Source organism: Adiantum capillus-veneris, chromosome 21, assembly GCF_014529385.1.
Source record: "Adiantum capillus-veneris isolate H3 chromosome 21, ASM1452938v2, whole genome shotgun sequence".
NCBI classification, from domain to species: domain Eukaryota; kingdom Viridiplantae; phylum Streptophyta; class Polypodiopsida; order Polypodiales; family Pteridaceae; genus Adiantum; species Adiantum capillus-veneris.
Genome location: NC_140951.1, coordinates 58798969 through 58820034, shown reverse-complemented (window position 1 = coordinate 58820034; position 21066 = coordinate 58798969). Strand labels below are relative to the sequence as shown.

Here is a 21066-nt window from a genome sequence, read left to right as displayed (position 1 = left end):
CTATGGTTTATGGATGTTGAACAGTACATGGTTTTTTTCACTATCAGATCTGTACTATTCTGTGTGCCTTTGGGCTAATGTAATGCCTCCGGGCCTGTATCTACGATTACACAATACAAAAGGGTTTCAAGCCCCACTTCTTTTGAGAGAGAGAGAGAGAGAGAGAGAGAGAGAGAGAGAGAGAGAGAGAGAGAGAGAGAGAGAGAGAGAGGAGATGAAATGAAATGTCATATTAAGGTCTTTAAGAGGCCAAAATGAACTATGAGACCAAAAAGTTACAATTGGTGAATGTGATACCATGTCTTGGGTATGGAAATTACAAAATTACAAAGAAATAACACTAAACACTAAAACACTAAGGAGAAAGGATGGGAGTCGAGGGTTGGTGGGTTCATATGAAATCTCTCATCGGTCGTTGTCGGATCTCATCGACCTCCTCCATGGTTAGTACTGTGGTTGGGCGTCTTGCATGTCGAGCTAGGGTAATCTGTATCTTCTGTTGCAGCCTTCGTCGGTAGTGGGAGACCCCCCGAGGTCTTGGGCGTCTCACTACCCGAGGTCTTGGGCTTCTGGATTTGCCAAGCTCAGTGGCTTGGTCAAGCAGCGTACCTCTAGTATGAGTAGGCTCTGAGATCTGCTGTAATGACTGCTCCATTGGCTCTCCACTGGCTGGTGTAAAGAAATCTGAGAGAGAGAGAGAGAGAGAGAGAGAGAGAGAGAGAGAGAGAGAGAGAGAGAGGAAATTAATTGATATATTAACGTCTTCAAAAGGCCGAAATGACCTATGAGACCAATTTGTAACAAACTTGTGAATCTGGTACTGTATTTGAGTACAAAAAAAGAAATACTAAAATGAATCTAGAAGTGCTACTAGCTCGAGCTGTGTGGGGTATGTGTGATCAGCGATACAATGGGTGCCCAATACAAGAGCTTTAAGATACAATGGATAATGGATCCATCCTCATCTGTACTCTGGATGTCGAGATAGTATGGCTCAAATCCTCTGTTGTAGTCTCTGTCGATGCTGTGAAGCTCCTCTCCTCAATCGTGGGCGTCTCGATCTCCCTAGTGCCAATGCTTGGTCAATGAGAGAGAGAGAGAGAGAGAGAGAGAGAGAGAGAGAGAGAGAGAGAGAGAGAGAGAGAGAGAGAGAGAGAGAGAGAGAGAGAGAGAGAGAAGAAGAAGGAGGAGGAGGAGCAGTAGAAGAGAATTTTAACGTCGTAGGAAACTATCCCAAGAGACCTTGAGAGAGAAGAGAGAGAGAGATGAATGATATGAAATGTTATATTAACGTCTTCAAAAGGCCAAAGTGACCTATGAGACCAGAAAGTTACAATGTGGTGGATCTGATACAAAGTCAGAGTAACAAAAATGACAAAATAAAATACTATACTATGGAATCCTAAACTGCTAGGTGTGAGCTAAGCAGCTAGGTGGGATAGCCAAATCACAAAAGATCCAGCATCGGTCGCTGGCGAGAGAGAGAGACGAAAACTGTGTCTTGCGGCTTGGATTGTATCTCGTTGCGCGCTTGCCAGTTGCGCTCGTCTATTGTGCAACGGTTTCTACCTCTCCTTTCTTTCCCTGTTGCCTTTGTCTCTCCCAATTGCTTGCCTTGCGTTTGTGTTGGTGGCCAAGTGTTATCCTTGGACCGCCACCACTGGAAGGCATTTGATTCTGCCATGGTGCCCCTTTCCAGGTCACCCTCCTGGTCATCGCTCGTGGGACGGGCCCCTAAGTTGTGCAAGCGAAATTCTAATGTAGAAGGCTGAAGCACCTTCCAAAAGAACCCTGTTCCTGAAGTCTATATTCAATGCACTTCATGTCTCAGTTGATACTACCATCCTCTTGAAGGATGCTTAGAGGAATTTCCTTTTCCAGTGATCCTGTCCAACCAAGTTCTTAGCTCCCTTAATTTTTGGTTGAAAGTGGATGTTTCAATAACTTTGTCAGTACGAGCTTACTCCATCAGCTTTGCCTGCCAACTCAAAAGACCGCTCATGTATGATGTGGAGTTAGCTCTTTCTGTGAGGAGGGGATGCCAATCTTGTATTTATCTTTCTACGTACCACTGCTATTGATCACATGTACTAATATTTGTACTGGTTTCTTAAGGGTAACAGACAGGAAGTATTGATAGTTGGGAAAATTTATGCTGGTTTCTTAAGGGTAACAGACAGGAAGTATTAATAGGTGGGAGAGTTAAACTCCAAGCATTCTGTTTAGTAAAAAGGCCTCTTGTAAGTGCCCTACCAAAGCAGGGTAACAATGGATTTTTTTCTTCTCTTTGTTAATTGTATCTCTCTTTGAAGGAATGCACCCTTGTTGTTTGATATGCTTGTGAGTGCTGCGTTACTCGGGAGTAGCTCATGGAAGTTTTTCTTGAAGTCTTTGCATAAGGGTCAGCTTTACAGACTTCAGAATGAGCACACAGCCACAGGAGCAAAGCTGTCATTAGTCTTTAAGCCAATCAAGTCTAAACTGTCTTCCTTTTGGTTATAGAATTCCCAGTTTTTTTTGGGTACTTGCCACTCTGTTCTCTATAGTGAGATTCTGAAGTCTTGTTTTTGCACTGTTCGAGGCTCTTATTCTTGTTATCTGCTTTGTTTGACTTATGGTGTTGCTGTGCTATCTCACGTGATAGGGCAGTCAGGGTCTTGGTGGTTTTTCAGTCCTCATCTTGTCAAGGCTTCTCTTGCTCGCTTATTGATACTTGTGCTTATTGGGTTATCGTGTTTCCATTCAATTTTTACTCGGGCTCTTTTTACCTTTGTATTGTGTTTTCTTGTCAACTATTAAGAGTGTCTGTCAATGATCAGCCTAGTATTTTCACTCCTCATCTTATCAGGTCTTCTTTTCCTCGCTTGTTGATTTGCTTGTGCTTATTGGGTTATTGTGTTTCTCTTCAATTTTTACTCGTGCTCTTTTTACCTTTATATTGTGTTTTCTTGTCAACTATTTAGAGTGTCTGTCAATGATCAGCCTAGTATTTTTTGGATTTTATTGTGTACTTGAAAGCAAATGATTTTTCTAGCACATAATATCAACGTTGCAGTCCAGCATTAATTTCTATTGGGTTTGTATCTTATGATGCATTTTGGTTTTCACACAGTGAGAGTGGCCAATCTTGTGCGATGAAAGAGGTTCTAATTATTCCAGATAGTGAAAAATCTATGGAAAGCGCAAAACAACTTAAGCAGGTTAGAAAAGTTCCAGATTTTGGAAAATTTTTCTGTTTCAGAGAGCTATCTTGTTTGAATAAGCAGAAAATTAACATGATTGATGTTCTTCCAGGAAGTCTCTATGCTTAGTCAAATGAAACATGCAAATATTGTGCAATATTATGGATGTGAAATGGTAGGTTTTTGGGATAACAACAAGAAATTACAAGTTTAATCTGTTCATGCTTTAATTTGGGAATGGTATTTTTGTAGTTTGACGATCGGCTGTTCATTTATCTGGAATTCATGTCGAATGGTTCTATTCACAACATAATTCAGCAGTATGGACCACTTAGTGAGAGCTGTATTCGCGTTTATACCCGACAGATGCTCCTTGGGCTTTGTTACCTACATGGCAAGAATATTGTGCACAGGTAGTTGTCACCTGGTGTTTGCACATTCGTGTATTCTCAGCTAACTCTGACAAGAAACTCTCCAATAATGATTTTGTGGTCAGATCTGGTCTTTGCAGTTTGTATTGTTTGCTAGAACTCTAGTAATTTGGAGCGCTAAGCATTTGTATTACACCTGTATGCCCAGTCATTATCTTGAGATTATTGTCTGTCTATGGTCCTTCATGCTCCCCCAACTATTTTGAAGTCTCTTTAGAGCATCAAAGCAGTCTGGAATGCGAGTTTCTGCAGACAGCCAAACTAGTGGTTTGAACTTTGCCAGGCATTGGACTAGGTTAGCCTGTGTACCTGGTTGAATGTCCAAAGAATTGTGCTTTATGAAACTTAGTGCATTCAAGTCAGACACGGCCTCACTTCAAATTGAAAAAGGTTAGATAGAATGTAGTAGTAGGCAGAGTTTCCTGTGCAATGTTTCGTTAGATTTCTAGCACAGCAAGCTGGTCTATGCACAGTTATGTGATCAACTTGGGAATGTTTTGAATCTAGAAAGCCTTCAAATCAAAAATTAAAGTTCAAAGGTTGTTTTCGATATGCAGAGTTTTGAAATGTGTTGTTTATTTGAATATCCTCAGTTTGAAATGTTGTGTTTTTTTGAGCATCATGTTTGATCATGTTGAAGTGCAAAAGGGTGTTTGTTTTCCCTGCTGGTTGAGCTGTATTCATATTAACAAAATGGTGTTCTGACTAGAATTTCAACCTTTCTGCAGGGATATCAAGGGTGCCAATATACTTGTCGATAAAGGAGGGGAGGTTAAGCTTGCAGATTTTGGCATGGCTAAACATGTAATGTTTCTACGTAGCAATTTCAGACACTTTAAGACTGCATAGACACTTGGATCCGTTTGAGTAAGTTAGAGAGTCATGGGACCGTTTGTTTTTTGTTTGAGCTCATGGGAGTTTGACTTAAAGTCTTTGCATAGGGGTCAGCTATACAGACTTCACAATGAGCACACAGCTACAGAGCAAAGATGTCTTTGTTCGTGCAAGATGCCTGTTATATAAGAACAAGCTGCTTGGTTTTAAGAGCTTAGTCCCAAGAACTTAGCTTTGTGTTGCTGCAAAAAGCATCTATGTTTTTCATTCTACCTAGGTTATGGGTTGTTTCGTAGAATGAAAGCCTTTCTGATGTATTCTTTGACTGGCCTTTCATATCTGTTCCAGTTGGAACTGTAGTCACAAGCTGCATGAGGAAGTGCCCACTAGTTTTTCTTTTTTCATTTGAGAAAACAAATAACTTCCTTTCGATTTAAGCGACTTTCTCAAGTCCTTGGCTGGCTTGATTTTTAACTTTTCACTGCCGAAGTTACTCAATCAATTTCCCAAGCTTTGCCCGTGAGAACATTCAAAAAGTGGGGACCTAGGGAATGGACTGTTGCAGCAACATAGGAGCATTCTATCTAGCCTACAACAAAAAAAGAAGACCTGCTTCAGTAACAAGCTGAGGTTTATATAATAGGTAGGGACCCTTTAGAAGTTGTTGTGTGAAGTTTGATTTCTAGGATTAAGTTTTTCAGATGTCTTATCCTTTTTTGCTTAAAGTTGAGTACTTATTTTAAGCCAAGTAAGTTGCGTCAACTTATTTAACGCATGCCTTTTCTAAAACTTTTTGAAGTTAATAATATTTGTTTTATCTAGTTTTGTTTTGTAGCAAACAAAGTGATTTAGTTTGTTTGTTTTTGTTTTTGTTTTTTCTTTTCTTTTCTTGTGTCCCTTGCTTTTACAGTTTTATGAGTGCTTTATTCCCTCTTATAATTCGTGAGTTCAGACTTATGAAGGTATATAAATAGGAGAACAAATAGGTGGCAAGTCTGCCAGCCACATAGAGCTGCTTCTACAGATGCTAGTTTTCTGCCCATTTTTGAGATGTCTAGTGGTTCACTTTAAAACTTTCTTCCCAACGGCATTGAGCAGCCATACTTTACAGTATTGCCCTTCAATTAAGATGTTACACATGCATTAGAATTTATGCAAGCTCATGGGTCCCATTCAGCTGTTTAAATTTGATTGATGCAATGCATCTCACATTACTCTCTGTAGTACAACTGACACATCAATGGCACCCATTTTAATTAAAGATTGCTTGTGTATGGCACTTGCCTTCCTAAGAATTTTAAAACGTTGTGTCCATGTGGCTTTCTGGTAGCGTGTCACCCTTTCTTTCACTCAAATTGGTAATTGATGCTTGATAGGATAAATTGATTTGGCGGAGAGCCTGTTTTTGGATACCAAGTTTCATGTTCTCGATAAGATGGGGCAACCCCCGGTTATGCTTCAGTCATTCCTGTCAATTGATGCATAGAACAGCAATCCAGATGTTTGGAAATTCTTGCTGACTAGAGGATGGGGCATGGCGGGGAGATGAGCTCATCATTTTGACTCGCTTTTCATTTATGGCAACGCCGAAGTGGAATTCAATAACGAATATCTTTCAGCCATGATTAGTTACACTACACCCCAATATAGGAGAAGGGGCGCGCGGGGGGGGGGGGGGGGGGGGGGGGGGGGGGGGGGGGGGGGGGGTTGCCTTGTATGATTCATCTGGCTGAGTTTTGTGAGAACTTTGTATACCTCTTGTATCAAGGATTTCCCATCAAGGCTTTTGCACTCTCTCTCTCCCCTCCCTCCCCCCCACCCTCAACCAGGAAGCGGACGAGGCTGAGAAATGGATAGAGATTGCCAAGAAAGGAAACAACCCCTACACCCACCACCATTAACTGGAGACTAGAAGAGGAGCAAAGGAGGCTTGTGCGTGCGGTGCCTTACACGTGAGGATTTGTGGCCTCAAAGACCAGATAATGTTGATGAAGAGGTTAAAAAACTCATGACTATGATGGGGGTTAATGAGCCGATGCATACGAGGGCTTGGAGAGTGGGCAATAAGAAAAGTGGAAGCAATGGGAAAACCTCAAAGAAAAGGGCATTTATCCTTCGTTTCCCTTCCATGGAAGCAAAGAGTTTCTTGAAGAAGAGACCAACTCTTAAGAAGATGGGCATCTTTCTTGGAGATGTCCTCACGCTCTTGCACATTGCTCATATGCAGGAGGTATTAGAGCGGCAAGAAAAAGGGTAAGATTGCTTTTTAGGAAGATGGAAGGGTGGTGACATTTGAGCGATGCTCTGCATGACGGTGCGAGACCTATGGGACCACACTAAAGAGGTGGGAGATAGCTTGTCAAGCAAAGACTGGATCAGAGCACAGGGGTAGAGGGTCATGAGGAGTCGGAGTCCTCTTCAGAGAGGAGTTACAGCCGCTTGTGCACATTGTTTGGAGAGATGATCAGGCCAGATACATGTGGGTGAGATTGAGGGTTGAGACAGGAAGATTCTTGTACATTGCTGTATGTTACTTTGCCACCAGCACATCAGTGTATGCTGCACCTAGAGGACAATCCCCTTTCTCTACATTAGACGAGGACAGATGGGAGTTTTCGAGAGATGGTGACATCATTCTCTTGGGGAACTTTATGAGAAATCATCAGACATTTTTTTATGATACCTCAGATGAGATATTGAGAGAGCTAGATACCAACGATATGGGGACGCTCACAGGATGAGTAGCACATTGAGTACGGGAGAGATTTGATGGAAATGGGGGCCTCACATGGATTAGGCATACTTAATGGCCTACAACAATTTTCCGCAGTAGATGGGTTTACTTGCTTCCCACATAGGCATGGGGCCAGCACATTGAAGTATGTCATGGCACAACTGAGCTTCATCCCTTGCATTCAAGATTTCACAAGAGGACCCAAACTAGTGGGCGTAGCAGTGGATCATGCTCGTTTGACACTTTCAGTCTCCTTTCAGTACAATACAACTCAATGTTAGGAAGGAGGACACATACATACCTACTATATATTTACACAAGAGGCTGACTCTGTTTATATAGAGGAGATCTATGTTCGTCTATGTACAAGAGCCATGTCAGGACAATCTCAGTTTCGATGCCTTGTGCGACGGAAGAAGGGAGCGTTCCTCGCTCAGATTGAGCGAGACTTATACGAGCTGTTCTTAAGTAGAGACTCATGAAAGGCATGACGTCTCTTTCATGAGCCCCCCCCCCCCCCCGCGTGATTACTTTCCGTGATGTGTGGGGTCAATATGCAACATCCTAATATATGGTCCCTAGACAGACACCCCTTCCACATCCTCCCGAGCCATACCAATGAGATGGTAAGGACGGCCATTGACAGGATGAGGACCAAGAGGGCATACGATCACGATGGTCTAGTAGCAGAACACTTTACACATATTAGAGATATGCTGACAGAGGTTCTCGCAGTTTTGTCCAAGTCTACTTGAGACTTGGAGACTGTTTACTATTGTGCCTATCTTCAAGGCAGGTGATCCTACAGAGCCTGGAAACTACCTTGCTATTATGATTGGACACACATTGGCACTGTTGTATGCATCTATCCTTGAGAAGCAGTTCAGCAAATGGGCAGAGATTGAGGGCGTACGGGCAGCGGGATAGGTCGCCTTTAGGAGAGGCTTCTCCATTCTTGACTATATTCTGACACTCAGAGCCATCATTGAGGAGGGTAAGGCACATGGGAGACGGATTTATTGTAGCTTTGTGGATTTTTGCAAAGCATTGACATGGTATTCAAAGCCAAATTGATGCACAGACTACAGGAGATGGGAGTGCCCAAGGAGTTGATTTGGGGGAACATGGCTCTATACAAATTAGTAGTGGGACATGTACGCACGGCTGAGGGGATATCTGATCTAGTGCACTTCATTATTGGAGTGAAACAAGGTTGTCCATTGTGCCCCACCCTATTTGGTGTGTATAACATTGACAAAGAGGGTGACAGAGGTGCCCAACTGGCAAGGACATCGGTTTCACTGTTGTTATATGCTGATGATGTTGTGTCGATCTCTGACTCACCGGAGGGTATGCAACGACATTTGAATGCATTACATAGCTTTGCGGCGGATAATGGATTGTTTGTAACCCTTGGTAAAACCAAGGTTATGGTGTTTAACCACACTGTAGTGGATTAGGAGAATAGCGCCTACATTTACTTATGATCAGGAGACTGTGGAGTACACAAATGCATACACTTATCTTGGGGTAGTCTTCAGTGGGCCAAGGTTTTCTTTGAAGAGAGCAACAGAGACTAGACTGACCAGAACGTATGCGACTTGTCACCTTGGGAGGATCGAACAGGATGTGTTTGCATGTTTTGTTCCAAGAACCCCGAACAAAGCTCTGGCTCTTTTCATTAGAGAAGAGTTAGGCTGTTAGCCCCCCCCCCCCATGGAGATTGAGGCGCTTACCAGGTCAGTCTCCATTATGCACAGCTTATGGGATACTATCAGAGACAGATATGCTAGATTGGCCCTTGAGTCCTCCAGACAGTTAGCTTTACAAGGGACACATCATGTTGGTATGCACATATGTCATCATGGTTCCAGATACATGGCTTCAACATGGATAGCTTAGCTCCCTTGTAGTACTCCCTTGATGCACCATCCGCGTCTCTTACACGAGTGGAGATTTCCATAGCAGCTACGGTACGGGACGGGACGTTTTATACGCGGTGTACAATACGAGTACTAGACGTATTTTTGAGAATCAAAAATAAAATACGTCCACTTTTTTTAGATATGATACTTTAATAAGGACAAATGAAGCGGTTTATGGACCTCCTCGATGACTCTTCAATATTTAACCATAGCATACATAAACAAGCACCATGAAGCTCTAAAACACAATTGATCAACTAGGAAAAGACATACGTTTTGAGCAAAAAAACATTAGAATAGAAAATGTTATGAGACGTATTGTACGTTTCAATACGGGACGCCGTGTATTCTAAATAAAATACGCGTATTTTAGCTGCTATGGAGATTTCTAGACTCATTCACTAGGACCCAATTGGACACAAGGAGGACATGGATAGAGTTGATATAGGAGTTGGGCCCGAAGATGCCTTTCTATAACCAACATCTTCCCCAACTCACAGGGGATGGGTTTGTGGTTCGACCTAGCTATATGGACACATTATTTTCAAGTTTGCCCTTATTTTCACCGGTTAGGGAAAATGTATTTTTCTAGCCTTGGTTACGGTGTGCCATTGGTCAGGTGCGGACATCTTCACACCAGCTTGAAATTGAGACTAGTAGAGTAGAGGGATACTTGCAGCTAGCAGGATAGGCCGCCCACGCCATACAGATTCAGAGACGGAGATGCATTATATATGTCAATGCATTACAATATACGGGGTCCCTTCCACTTTCTATGTAGAAAAGGCTTCGGACCCTGTTCCAGAGTCATGAGCTATCAGGACCAAAGATGTCTTGGACTGAATCTACTTGAGATACACAGACACAAAGACAGTTTACTGAGGAGATATGAAGAGAGAGAATCCGAGAGATAGATAAGTAATCTCTTCACACCAGACATTGGACAGATAGAGGAGCAGCCACCATTGCAAAGCTCAGCTCATACTCACACCCACGGTACTCCCATTGACTGAGCATTGGAGCTAGGGAGATCGAGATACCCGCGATCGAGGAGAGGAGCTTGACACATCGATGTAGACTGCAGCAGAGGATTCGAGCCATACTATCGCGACATCGAAAGCATTGATGAGGATAGATTCATGACCCATTATATCACTCTCTTGTCTTGAGCACCCATTGTATCGGTGATCACACATACCCCACACAATTCCAACTAGTAGCATTTCTAGATTCATTTTAACATCTCTTTTTTGTACCTGGCATAGGATTCACAAGTTTGAAACGGATTGGTCTCATAGGTTATTTTGCCCTTTTAAAGACGTTAATATATCATTTCATCTTGTGTGTGTGTGCGCGCGCGTGCGTGCGCGCCCAGTTTACTATGAGATACGAGGCCGCTTTCACTGCCTGTTGAGGGAGGGCTTTGGACCACTTTCTAGTCATGGGATGTCTAGGACACTTTTTGCTCGAGCTACGCAGACACAGAGAGAGCCTGATGAGAGGAGCCTCGAGAGGCTAGCGAGTCTCAAAGACGGATCACAGACTTCGTTAGAGCGAACACTGGGCGGCAGGAGGAGCAACTACCATAGCAGAGCTCACATTCTCCTTATACCAGAGGCACGCTGATTGATCGAATGACTGAGCTTGGGAGATCAAGACGGCCACGACGGCGGAGGACTACACAATACCGTTAGTGAGTGCAACAAAGGATCTGGGTCACTTTGGCTCGACATGCACACCGCTCGGTTAGACTACTTACCATTGATGAGATTTGCCAATAACTGATGATGGATCTCCTGTGATTTAGCTCTTTTGAGGACTGTTCATCCTGCTCATCTTGTACCACACACATACCCACATTGTGTCATATTAGCCCTCATTCACTACTTTCACCCCTCCCCTGCTCCAGTGTGACATAAAAACGCGTTTCATAGGTATGAAACCTTGAAACCCCGAAACGGACGAAACGTTTCGGTGAAACTCACGAAACGAGAAACTGTCCGAAAAAAAAAAGTCAATTTTTTGAAAAAATTTAGCGATTTTTAAAAAAATTTCAGTAGTTTAAAAAGATTTTTTTGTACTCTCTTTGCACTATTGCCTCTCTTTTATGCACATTGTACATACATATACATACGTACATATATGTATATATGTACACACGTATATGTATGTATGTATGTCTATTATACACGTGTGCTTATACATATGCATATGTATGTGTATAAACACTAATAAGAGTACATAATAAAACCAGTTTACTAGTTCGTATGTACACACACACACATGAATCTTTAATCTATCCATCCATCCATACATAGATACATACTTACATACATACATCCATACATGCATGCATGCATATATAAATAAATATATATTTTTATATCTTTATTTAAATGTATTTCTACGAAACCTGTTTCAGAATTTTTGTGCCTTGAAACGAAACGTTTCAAAACCTCGAAACCCCGAAACGGGCGAAACCACGAAACGTTTTATGTCACACTCCGGGCCTGCTCGTATCATACGCAGCCCAATTTTTTTAATAAAAAATCAGCCTTTTAATAGACAAAAAAAAGCAATGCTATTAATAGACAAAAAGCGTTGCTTGTAGAGTGGAATTAGTCGACGAGCATGGGGAAGAAGCGTGCAACATGCGAGGAGTTATAAGTTGGACTGACGAGGGCTTCTTGCAGAGTGGAATTAATTGACTAGCATGGGGATGAAGTGTGCAGTAAGCAAGGAGTTACAGGGTGTGACCATCGAGGGTTTTTTGCAGAGTGGAATCAGTTGAGGAGCATGGGGATGAAGCGTGCGGGAAGCGAGAAGTTACAGGTTTTGGATATCGAGTGTTTCGGCCATTGATCCAAACTCGAAACAAAGAACTTTAGTGGAGGATGCCTTGGCCTACATCTGCTCGAAGGTGCCGTCTTTGAAGGCGCACCATGAAACCTGCCCATAGGGCGGTAGACTTTAGCTTTCACCCGAATCTTTACTATTTTAAACTTTATGACACAGAGGAACTCCACGAATAAACTTGTGATTGGAAATTACACTACAACAAAACACGGCTTGGCAGCTAGAGCGCTTCCAAGCAGACAACGACACCCTGTTGGCCCCAGAGACTGGCGCCCCTTCCGGTATTTCTTTATTCTTATTGCACTTGAGAAAACTTGTAAACTTCTACAAGCTGTCCCACTTTTATCGGGCTGAAATTCCCCTACTTTAACTCGATTCCGGCAGCATAACCACATTAGAAGTCTCCACGGACAAAATTCCAAGTAAACAGTGACTTTCCACGCACTAGAGCACTTTACATAACCTGGCGAGAGATTACAGCACGCTGAAATTTCTGTTTTTGGCCTCCAATTTGCACCAAAATGCCTGTTCGGTGATTCCCTAGCTTCCCAAAGCTCTTGGACGTGTAGGCATCAAAATTGGCCAAAACCCTAAACTTGCAAAAAGTTACAGCAAGCTTTGTGGTGGGAAGCACTTGAGCTCCCGTACCTGTAGGTCACTTGCCCTTTGAATTAGATGAGATTCCTTGCGGGAAATCTCTCTAAATTGTCGTGTACAAGCACCCAAGGCTTTCCCGAGGCTCCCCTGGCATTTCCTTGCAGTTTAGGTGCGAAACCCTAAACCTGCAAAAAAACAGAGCAGGTTGTAATTTCCTGTTTTGCATCATTTTGAGCAGAGCAAACATGTCTACGCGTGTCTCAGAAGCACCCGCACACAATGGGACAGTTCCTTTTCGAATCGAACAAGTTTTCAAGCGAGAAAACTCTCCGTTTCGCATTCCTTCTCGATGGAACTGTTCGTACCTCTCAAAGGGATTAGCAATTAGCTAGTCCGGTTCTTGTCCTGTAGGCTCTTGCCTTAACAAACACACATAAAACCCCAGAACTGTACATGGTCATCTGAGAAGCCCAACTAGTGGAACATTACCATATGTGCAAAGGGGAGAGAGAGATGCGCGAGAGCAAATCATCGCGTTGCATGAAACAAGGGAGAAGGAAAGTGATCTCCACCCACTACTCACACACACATTGAGTAGTACACTGTTCAAAAATCAGCCCCCAGCCTCCAGTTGGGCGCCCCCTCCTGGATGAGACTTTTTGGAGCGAGTTTTGACTTGCAGGTTGCTCTCCTACTGCCATGTGTCCAATTTGCTCCTTTTGGTTTAATTCCTAGTACCCACCAACTTATAAAGTCGTGTCGAGGGGCCTAAATGACTTTAACTGAGCGTAGCCATCCTTTTACTGCGCGGATTTTCGGGTCGACTGGCCCGGCCATCTCGTGGCCACTGGCGACCTGCCCTCGACTCTTACATGTGAAACTCTCGGCCAACGGCCGTTTCACAGTGGCCATGCAATGTTTGGGCATTTGTGATTTTAACAAGAGGGTCCCAAAAATTAAATAAAAATTTAAGGGAAAGAAAACGGCAAATATATATAGTGGTTGTCATAGTCTCGTGACACGCGTACCCTGGTGATGGAGATGATTGGGGACAAGGAGCTCCTCCTCCTTTAAAGTTCGTCTCTTGGTGCGGCGCGCAAGTACATGGTTACTTCGCTGATGGCTTCGCCCCACTGCTGTTGTCCCGAGCGTGAAGGTTTGCTGCTGGTCACTCCGTGGATCCCACACTGCGCTACTGTGTTCCCCCAGCCGTGGACGGTTTGATAGGAGACCTTAAGCAGGGAAAATATTGTTTGCTCTTGGGATCGCGTCAAAGCGGGAAAACCACCTCTGTTAAGGCTGCCTTATGATGTATATGGGAAGAGTCAGGCTTGCACTCAGGCTCCGCCCCACTGCTGTCGTCCGGAGCGTGAAGGTTTGCTGCTGGTCACTCCGTGGATCCCACACTCCGCTACTGCGTTCCCCCAGCCGTGGACGGTTTGATAGGAGACCTTAAGCAGGGAAAATATTGTTTGCTCTTGGGATCGCATCAAAGCGGGAAAACCACCTCTGTTAAGGCTGCCTTATGATGTATATGGGAAGAGTCAGGCTTGCACTCAGTATATCTACCTTTTGGAGTGGCTCCTCCTTATGAAACATGGAAATCAGAGAGGCTTTGGGCTGACTTGTGGGACAGCTTGAGCATTGCTCGCTGGATCTCTTCACGGTTAGGGATCAAAACAAAGAGTGCAATGAGGGGCAGTTCAGTCACTCTTCTTAAAGATCGCACTGCCAAATCCAGTGACCATTCGAATCCTTGGATGAAGCAGATTCCCTGCTTGACGTGCCTCTCGCATGCGTGATCTTGTAGAATCTGAGTGCCACAAGCGTGTGGATGAAGTAGTGCGATCTAGTCGCGATTATGATCCTGGATGTACTCCTAGTAAGCTCTCTCCTTTCCTTGAAGATCATGTCCTCAATTCAGCTCGGAGGATATACATGCTTTAATCAGATAGAGAGCCACATATGTGTACATTGAGATGGATGCAATAGCATCTTCAATTATACAATGGAGAGGTGGTCACAAGGGCCTGTCTGGGACTTGTTTGGCGTATTTTGTTCAAGAGGAATTGTGGCTTTTCAAGTCATGGATGAGACGGGCTGAGTCGTACCACTTGGGGATGTTTGTGTTTGGCTTGGCCACCTATGCCCGTATTATGAAATCTGTTAAAAGACATGCTGATAAAGATGAATTTTATCCTCTGCTGGTGAAACTATTAGAATCAGAGGAAGAGTTGTGTGACGAGGAGACTGTCGGTAAACTCTGTAACTTCAATGGCCAAGGTTTTTTTGGAGGCCTCTGTGATAGAGAGTGGAGATTATATTTTGAGCTTATCCTCACCACTCCTTCGCAGTGCAATAATTCGCAATTGTTTAGTTGTGCATGGGGAAGCGGATCCACCTTGCCATCTGAGTCCTAGGTGGGTTATTGTGCAGGCTATCAAAACTCTTGATGGAGAAACTATGTGTAGGGTTGAGTGCCTGAATGGTTCTGGTGAGCCTTGAAAATATGCGCGTCAGTTTCTATTCATGTGCCGTGTTAAGGCCATTTTGGCGCAAGCATATCCTTCTATTGGAGCTCGTGTCCTGCGAGAATTAAAGCAAGTCTTTGTTCAAGGGAGACAAACTAAGCACTTGTGCCTTGATACCCTTGTATGGAATCGGGACAACTTACCAAAGTGGTACTTGTTTGGCATACCTTGTTCAAGAGCAGCTATGGACATTCAAGGCATGGCTTAAGGAGGCTGAATCTTACCATTTTGGGAGTTACATATTCGGCCAAGCCTCATACAACAAAATAAGCAGTTTTTGTCAGGTTGCATGAAGACTAGGATGAATTCTATCCTTCTTTGATAAAGCTCTTAGAAGTAGAGAAACTTCCATATGATGAACAAATGGCGGTTGCATTGCGTGTTGTCACTGCACACTGTCAGGGTGGTTGCTAACAAGAAAGAGGCTTCAGTGTGTCCACCTCATCACCACTTCTATGTACAACTTTACTCCACGATTGTATAATTATGTGCGAGGAGATGGATCCATCTCCTGATACTCATTGCTTGGATAGGACGTGGGCTATTCTGCAGACAATTGTGAGCCTTGATGGGGATTCAATGTGCAGGTCTTAAGTGCCTTAATGCACGCGGTGAGCCCTCGGAATACGCCCACCAATTTCTGTTCTTGTGCAGTATAAAAGCAATTATCAAACAAGCTTATCCATCCATTAGAACTAGGGTCTTGCTGGAAGCAGCAACACCTATTTATGGAAGGCGGCCATTACTGACTTGCGGAAGAGAAGTCGACCTTGGCTGTTGGAACCGCTAAGCAAGGTGCACAAAACACCCACTAGGGGCTGTTGAAGCGCAGATGTAGAGGTATAGGTTGTTGCTAGAAAAGAAACCACGAGACATAATGTGCTGCACCGAGTAGCCTCGAAGGAGTTTTTAAGGCCAAAGTGCTAAACACTCATTGTGATTGGGTTTTTTAAGGCCAAAAAAGCAAGCTTATCAATAAACAAGAACGAATACAGTATACATAAGTGTGTGCGCTACCCACACACCACTCCAAAACACTCTCTCTAGAGCAACTCCCAAGCGGGCAACACGCAGACCCAGGTGAGCTCCATCATAGGCAAAAGATGGCATCTCAAGACGTAGGGCCTGCTGACAACAAGTGAAGAAAGCGCTCTGCACTTAGCATCTTGAATCGCCATGGATGAGGTGGTCGGCAAGCACAACCTCTCTGCATTCGCGTTCTGAAACGCTACCGATTTACTTGATCTTCTCACTGCATCTCAACATGTTGCGCAGCTACTCGACGAACCTCTTAAAATGCTGCCAGAGAGTTAGAACGTAGTGCAAACTTTAAAAGGTGCTCTGGGCATTTTGAAACGCCATCCAGAGCAGCCGGTGAGTAGTTTTTTCACAACATTGTCAACAGTGGTGGCAATAATCCTTTCTAGCATTCCAACATGTTGCAATAAAGCTTTAGCATTCCAACATGTTGCAATAAAGCTTATAAGCAGTAAGTGCATATTGAAACGTCCACCATTTGGATGGTCGACATTGACAATACTTGGCAACGGCATAGACGAAGCAATCACAAGAAGATGGTCAATACACATAAGCAGATCAATTCGAGGTATTTTCGACCAATTGAAGGTGATAACTTGAAGGACCCAAATGCTTTAAATATCATGGGTATTTTGCATACCATTATAAACACAACACCTCTCTTGGACACATATGCCATATATGTCAATTTAGTGATTTTTCTTGTTAATCGAATATATCTAGCAATGAAGCTAGTGAAGATGCTTTCAATTGTTTGTCAACACATGAAGATCTGTTTTGAGATTGCAATACAAGATTTCACAAACTATTTTTGCCAGTTTAGTGTCATAGATTTGTCATGTTTTGTCTATTGTCAAAACAATCATACACTTTTTTTAGTCAAAGCCTTATTTTAGCCTATACATTATCAACTATTGCCATGTTAAAAATTTGTATGGGTTGGACACTGCCACACATATATGAGTGGTAAGACCTCCTAAAAATACCAGTTTTTGTTCAAGTCCTATTTTTGTCCCACTTCTCATGAGGTTATTGGGTACATCTTAAACCCAAGGTTTGGCAGTGAACCAAAAACTCCCTTTCACGGTAGCCTAACAGAAGCACCAGGTTATTGATACACCAAAATCCTTGGTTGTGAGAGAAACTATAACTCACGGATGACGAGTACACCAAAAACTCGAGGTATCATGAGAGTGATGTATGTAGTTCGGGCTTTTGGGGGGGGGGGGGGGGGGGGGGGGGGGGTTGTTGGGTTTCCAAGCCCTCATTCAATTTGGTGTCAACCCATGGGAACACTCCCTTTTGGAGTATGCAAATGAACTCCAGCTCTTTTTAGTAGTTTGCATGGCAAGTTTGCTTTCTTTTTAGTAGTTTGCATGGCAAGTTTGCTTTTATATATATGTAAAAGGCTATTGAATAAATACATCTCATAGCGTTGCTTTTCTTTGTTGCTGTGTCGAATCTCTGTCTCCCTCTCTGCTCTCGTTCACCTCCTTTTGTGCCTTACACGCCATATCCCATGGCTTCTCCTTGTCGGCTTCATCCTCCCCAGCCGCAGTCCCAACACATTACATATGTCATTGCACAGTGTACTATGAGATACGAGGTCGTTTCCATTGTCTACTCAAAGAGGGGTTCGGGCCTCTATCTAGGGTCATGAGTTATGAAGATCAGAGATGTCTTGGACTGTATCTACTTGAGTTACATAGGCATAGAGACACTTTACTGAGGAGAGCTGGAGAGAGACAGTCCCAGAGAAAGATTATAGATTTCTTTATACTAGATATTGGATAGCTAGAGGAGCAGCCACCATTGCAGAGCTCTGTCCGCACTCACACTACCACTACTGGCACTATCATAGACCGAGCAATGGAACTAGGGAGATCCAGACGACCACGAGTGAGGAGAGGAGCTACACAGACTACAACAGAGGATTTGAGCCATACTTTCTCGGCGGCCAGAGTACAGATGAGGATGGATCCTCACTATTTCCCCCCCTTCTTCCATTGTACCACACCTATACCTTTTGTAATAGCTGGCACATCCATGCAGTCCCAGCTTGTAGTAGTTGTATTTTGTTTTAGATCCTTTTTTGTATCCGGACATGGTATCAGATTCACTATGTTGTAACATCTTGGTCTCATAGGTCATTTTGGCCTTTTGAAGACGTTAATATATCATCACTCTCTCTCTCTCTCTCTCCCCCCCCAAACATACCAAGACTATGAAGACATACTAGTTCATGTTAGTTAATGAAGGTCTTGAGGCTTTTTGTGTGATAGTGAGACCATGTCTGGCCATTTTTTGGTGTCTTTAGTCTCGTTGATGCTCAGACCAGATATGTAGTAGGGCCATTCTACTCTTTTGGTTTTTTCTCTGGCTGATTTGTCCTGCTTGATCCTGAGTATTTGGTTCACAGGAATTTTGACCATTTGTCCTCTTCCAATTCATGCCATCTTTGATATCATCACGGACCTTGATCAAGCTTGTTGACATCGTCCTATGTGGCGCCATTCAAGACATGCCACAATTTTGTGACAAATGATGTTCTCATCTCTTTTTTCTCAAACTCTTGTCATTTGCTTTAATAAAAATCTGTACCTGACATCCTGTAAAACTGTTTAATCCTGTGTTGTTTTGGTGCCAATGCAGTGGTCTTTCTCATAGTTTACTGAGTTGGGCATCGCCTGATTCTCTTGCCTGCATTGTTGTCATGGTTTTGTCGGGCAGAAATTTTAGTACTCAGCTGTTAAGGAAATAGAAAACTCGACTCTTCACAAGAAAGTCTTGCTCTGTGTGTCAATAATGTTTTTACTAAATATTGCTCATCGACTTCTAAGGCCTCGGCATGATTATTGCAGATATCTGATCATTCATTTCTCCTCTCATTCAAGGGCAGCCCTTATTGGATGGCACCTGAGGTATTCTTTCTTCTTGTGCTTGAGCTTTTGCTTGTAGTTAGTCTTCTTCCTCCACGAGTAATCTGCTTTCTTTGTGAATTGTGTGCATCCATGAATAGTGAACTGCTTTAGTTGACGATTAAAACATTTTCTGCATGGAATCTTGTTCATGTAACTATGAAAAAAATTACTATAGTCCTGATCCAGGTGGATGCCATTGTTGATTGAAGGTTGTGCGTAATAAGAATGGCTATAGTTTTGCTGTGGACATCTGGAGTCTTGGATGTACAGTGTTGGAGATGGCCACAGGCAAACCGCCTTGGAGTCAGTTTGAAGGGGTAAGTTATGTGCCTCAGCTGTATATTAACTCGAGATAAAGCGATGCCAGGAGAACGCCTTTGTTTTTCTTTTTAAAGCTTTCCACTAAATAGATTCTTCTTCCTTTGTTAGATCACGGCAATCTTTAAAATTGGTAATAGCAAAGAGATTCCGCACATTCCAGGGCATCTATTAGAAGATACAAAAATGTTCATAAGGTGTTGCTTACAACGCGATCCGCGGAAGAGGCCTACAGCTGCTCAGCTTCTCGAGCAGCCATTTGTTAGGTTGCAGAGGGCCGATTCAGGAGTATCAGAAGTATTGACTTCAGCTGTACAGAAATTGGTATGCCTCAATGTTTCTATTGCATTTGCCTGCAGGCTATTAGTGACTGCCAAATTGATGTTAAACAATATTTTTAATAATCTCTGTTGCCTTTTTTTGTTTTACAGAAAATAATAGAAAGTATATCTGACACAGCACAAGGGCCTCGCTCTAGCAATACTTCTATCACTCTTTCTCAGCCACACTTTGGGATTGAGGACCATAGCTTTGATTGTTTTCCACGTTCACCTGGTGCTCCCTGGTTGCCAACTTCAAGCAGTACACATTTCTTGGGTGATGGAGATAGAAGAGAGATTGCTGCGCCGAAGACACCAAAGTCCCCTCGATCACCACGTGCTGGTACTGAAGGACGCCATGTTGGCATCAATTGTACCCCTCAGGGAAGTCCAAGACGCCGTAGTTGTTCTGTATGGGATGAGGCTATCCTAAATCATTCCCACCCAGATAAAGTACCGGTCCCTCAAAAAGGAAGATCAGATCATGTGTTTCACAGGACGGGAGAAGTTTTTTCGCAGCGCTTTTCTCCTAATCATCAGTCTTATGTTGCAATGCCTGCTCAAGTAGGGTCTCCCACTTTTCTTGGCCCAGCTGGTAGTCGGGAATCTGGTTATTTTGTTGCGTAGTTGCCAGATTTTCTGCTTGCACGAGTGCTGACCATCTATGTAAATCATTTTTTTCCCACCGAAGTCTGACCATGATGGTAGGCAAATGCTTATCTACAGCAGAATACAGTAGAAGGTAAGAGCCTGAACTCCTTTGCTGTTCTTGAGTCTTGAGTGTCTTATGCTTGGTGTCCATTTTAAAACCCTTGTTTGTTTTAACATTTGTGTAGTACTATGCATGATAGTGATGTCAACTTGTGGATGACTTGCTAAGATATCTACTCCCTAGTTGACAGTATCTCTAGGTGTGTGTGTGCGCTCGTGCGCGCATGCGTGCATTGTGACCTATGACACTTGATTGTGGGCTGGCCACCTGCCTGTGGCACCCTTCGTATGATGAGGGGGCACTTATTACCTTCAAAGAGGTGCACCCTTTATTTATTGTTGTGGGGCTGCTCGTATGTACAGGGATGATTTATTGCTGGCTGAATTCTGAAAACGCTGACTGATCTGGTATGATGGGCTGAATTCTGAAGACGCTGGCTGATTTGATGCAAAAACGTGAGAGAGGTGCGGAGGTACTACGGGTACTTGGTTCTTGTATTGCGGGTACCGACCTATTGTTGAGAAGTGACCCCTAGGGTCACTTATATATGGGATAAAAGTTGGGTCGGGCAATGCAACTTAAAAATCCCACGATTTCTAAACTGATGGAAAAATGTCACTTATTAATTAGTTGATGAACTACTAATAAGAGGTGATTCACATTCAGA

The 21066-nt window shown here is 43.3% G+C and overlaps 1 protein-coding gene across 2 annotated transcripts in view; it reads left to right on the top strand.

Annotated features, from left to right (window-relative positions):
- The window catches only part of LOC147431009 (uncharacterized), a 51301-nt gene that overhangs the window by 15618 nt on the left and 14617 nt on the right, over positions 1–21066 (top strand). The window contains exons 4-11 of one of the 2 annotated variants that reach the window (XM_086493523.1): positions 3113–3200; positions 3295–3357; positions 3435–3595; positions 4342–4417; positions 18990–19049; positions 19259–19366; positions 19479–19691; positions 19799–20429. In XM_086493523.1, the coding sequence (XP_086349649.1) occupies positions 3113–3200; positions 3295–3357; positions 3435–3595; positions 4342–4417; positions 18990–19049; positions 19259–19366; positions 19479–19691; positions 19799–20314 (1285 nt within the window). In that variant the 3' untranslated portion in view covers positions 20315–20429. The remainder of the gene's footprint in view (positions 1–3112; positions 3201–3294; positions 3358–3434; positions 3596–4341; positions 4418–18989; positions 19050–19258; positions 19367–19478; positions 19692–19798; positions 20430–21066) is intronic. The other variant, XM_086493524.1, reaches the window with a different exon arrangement.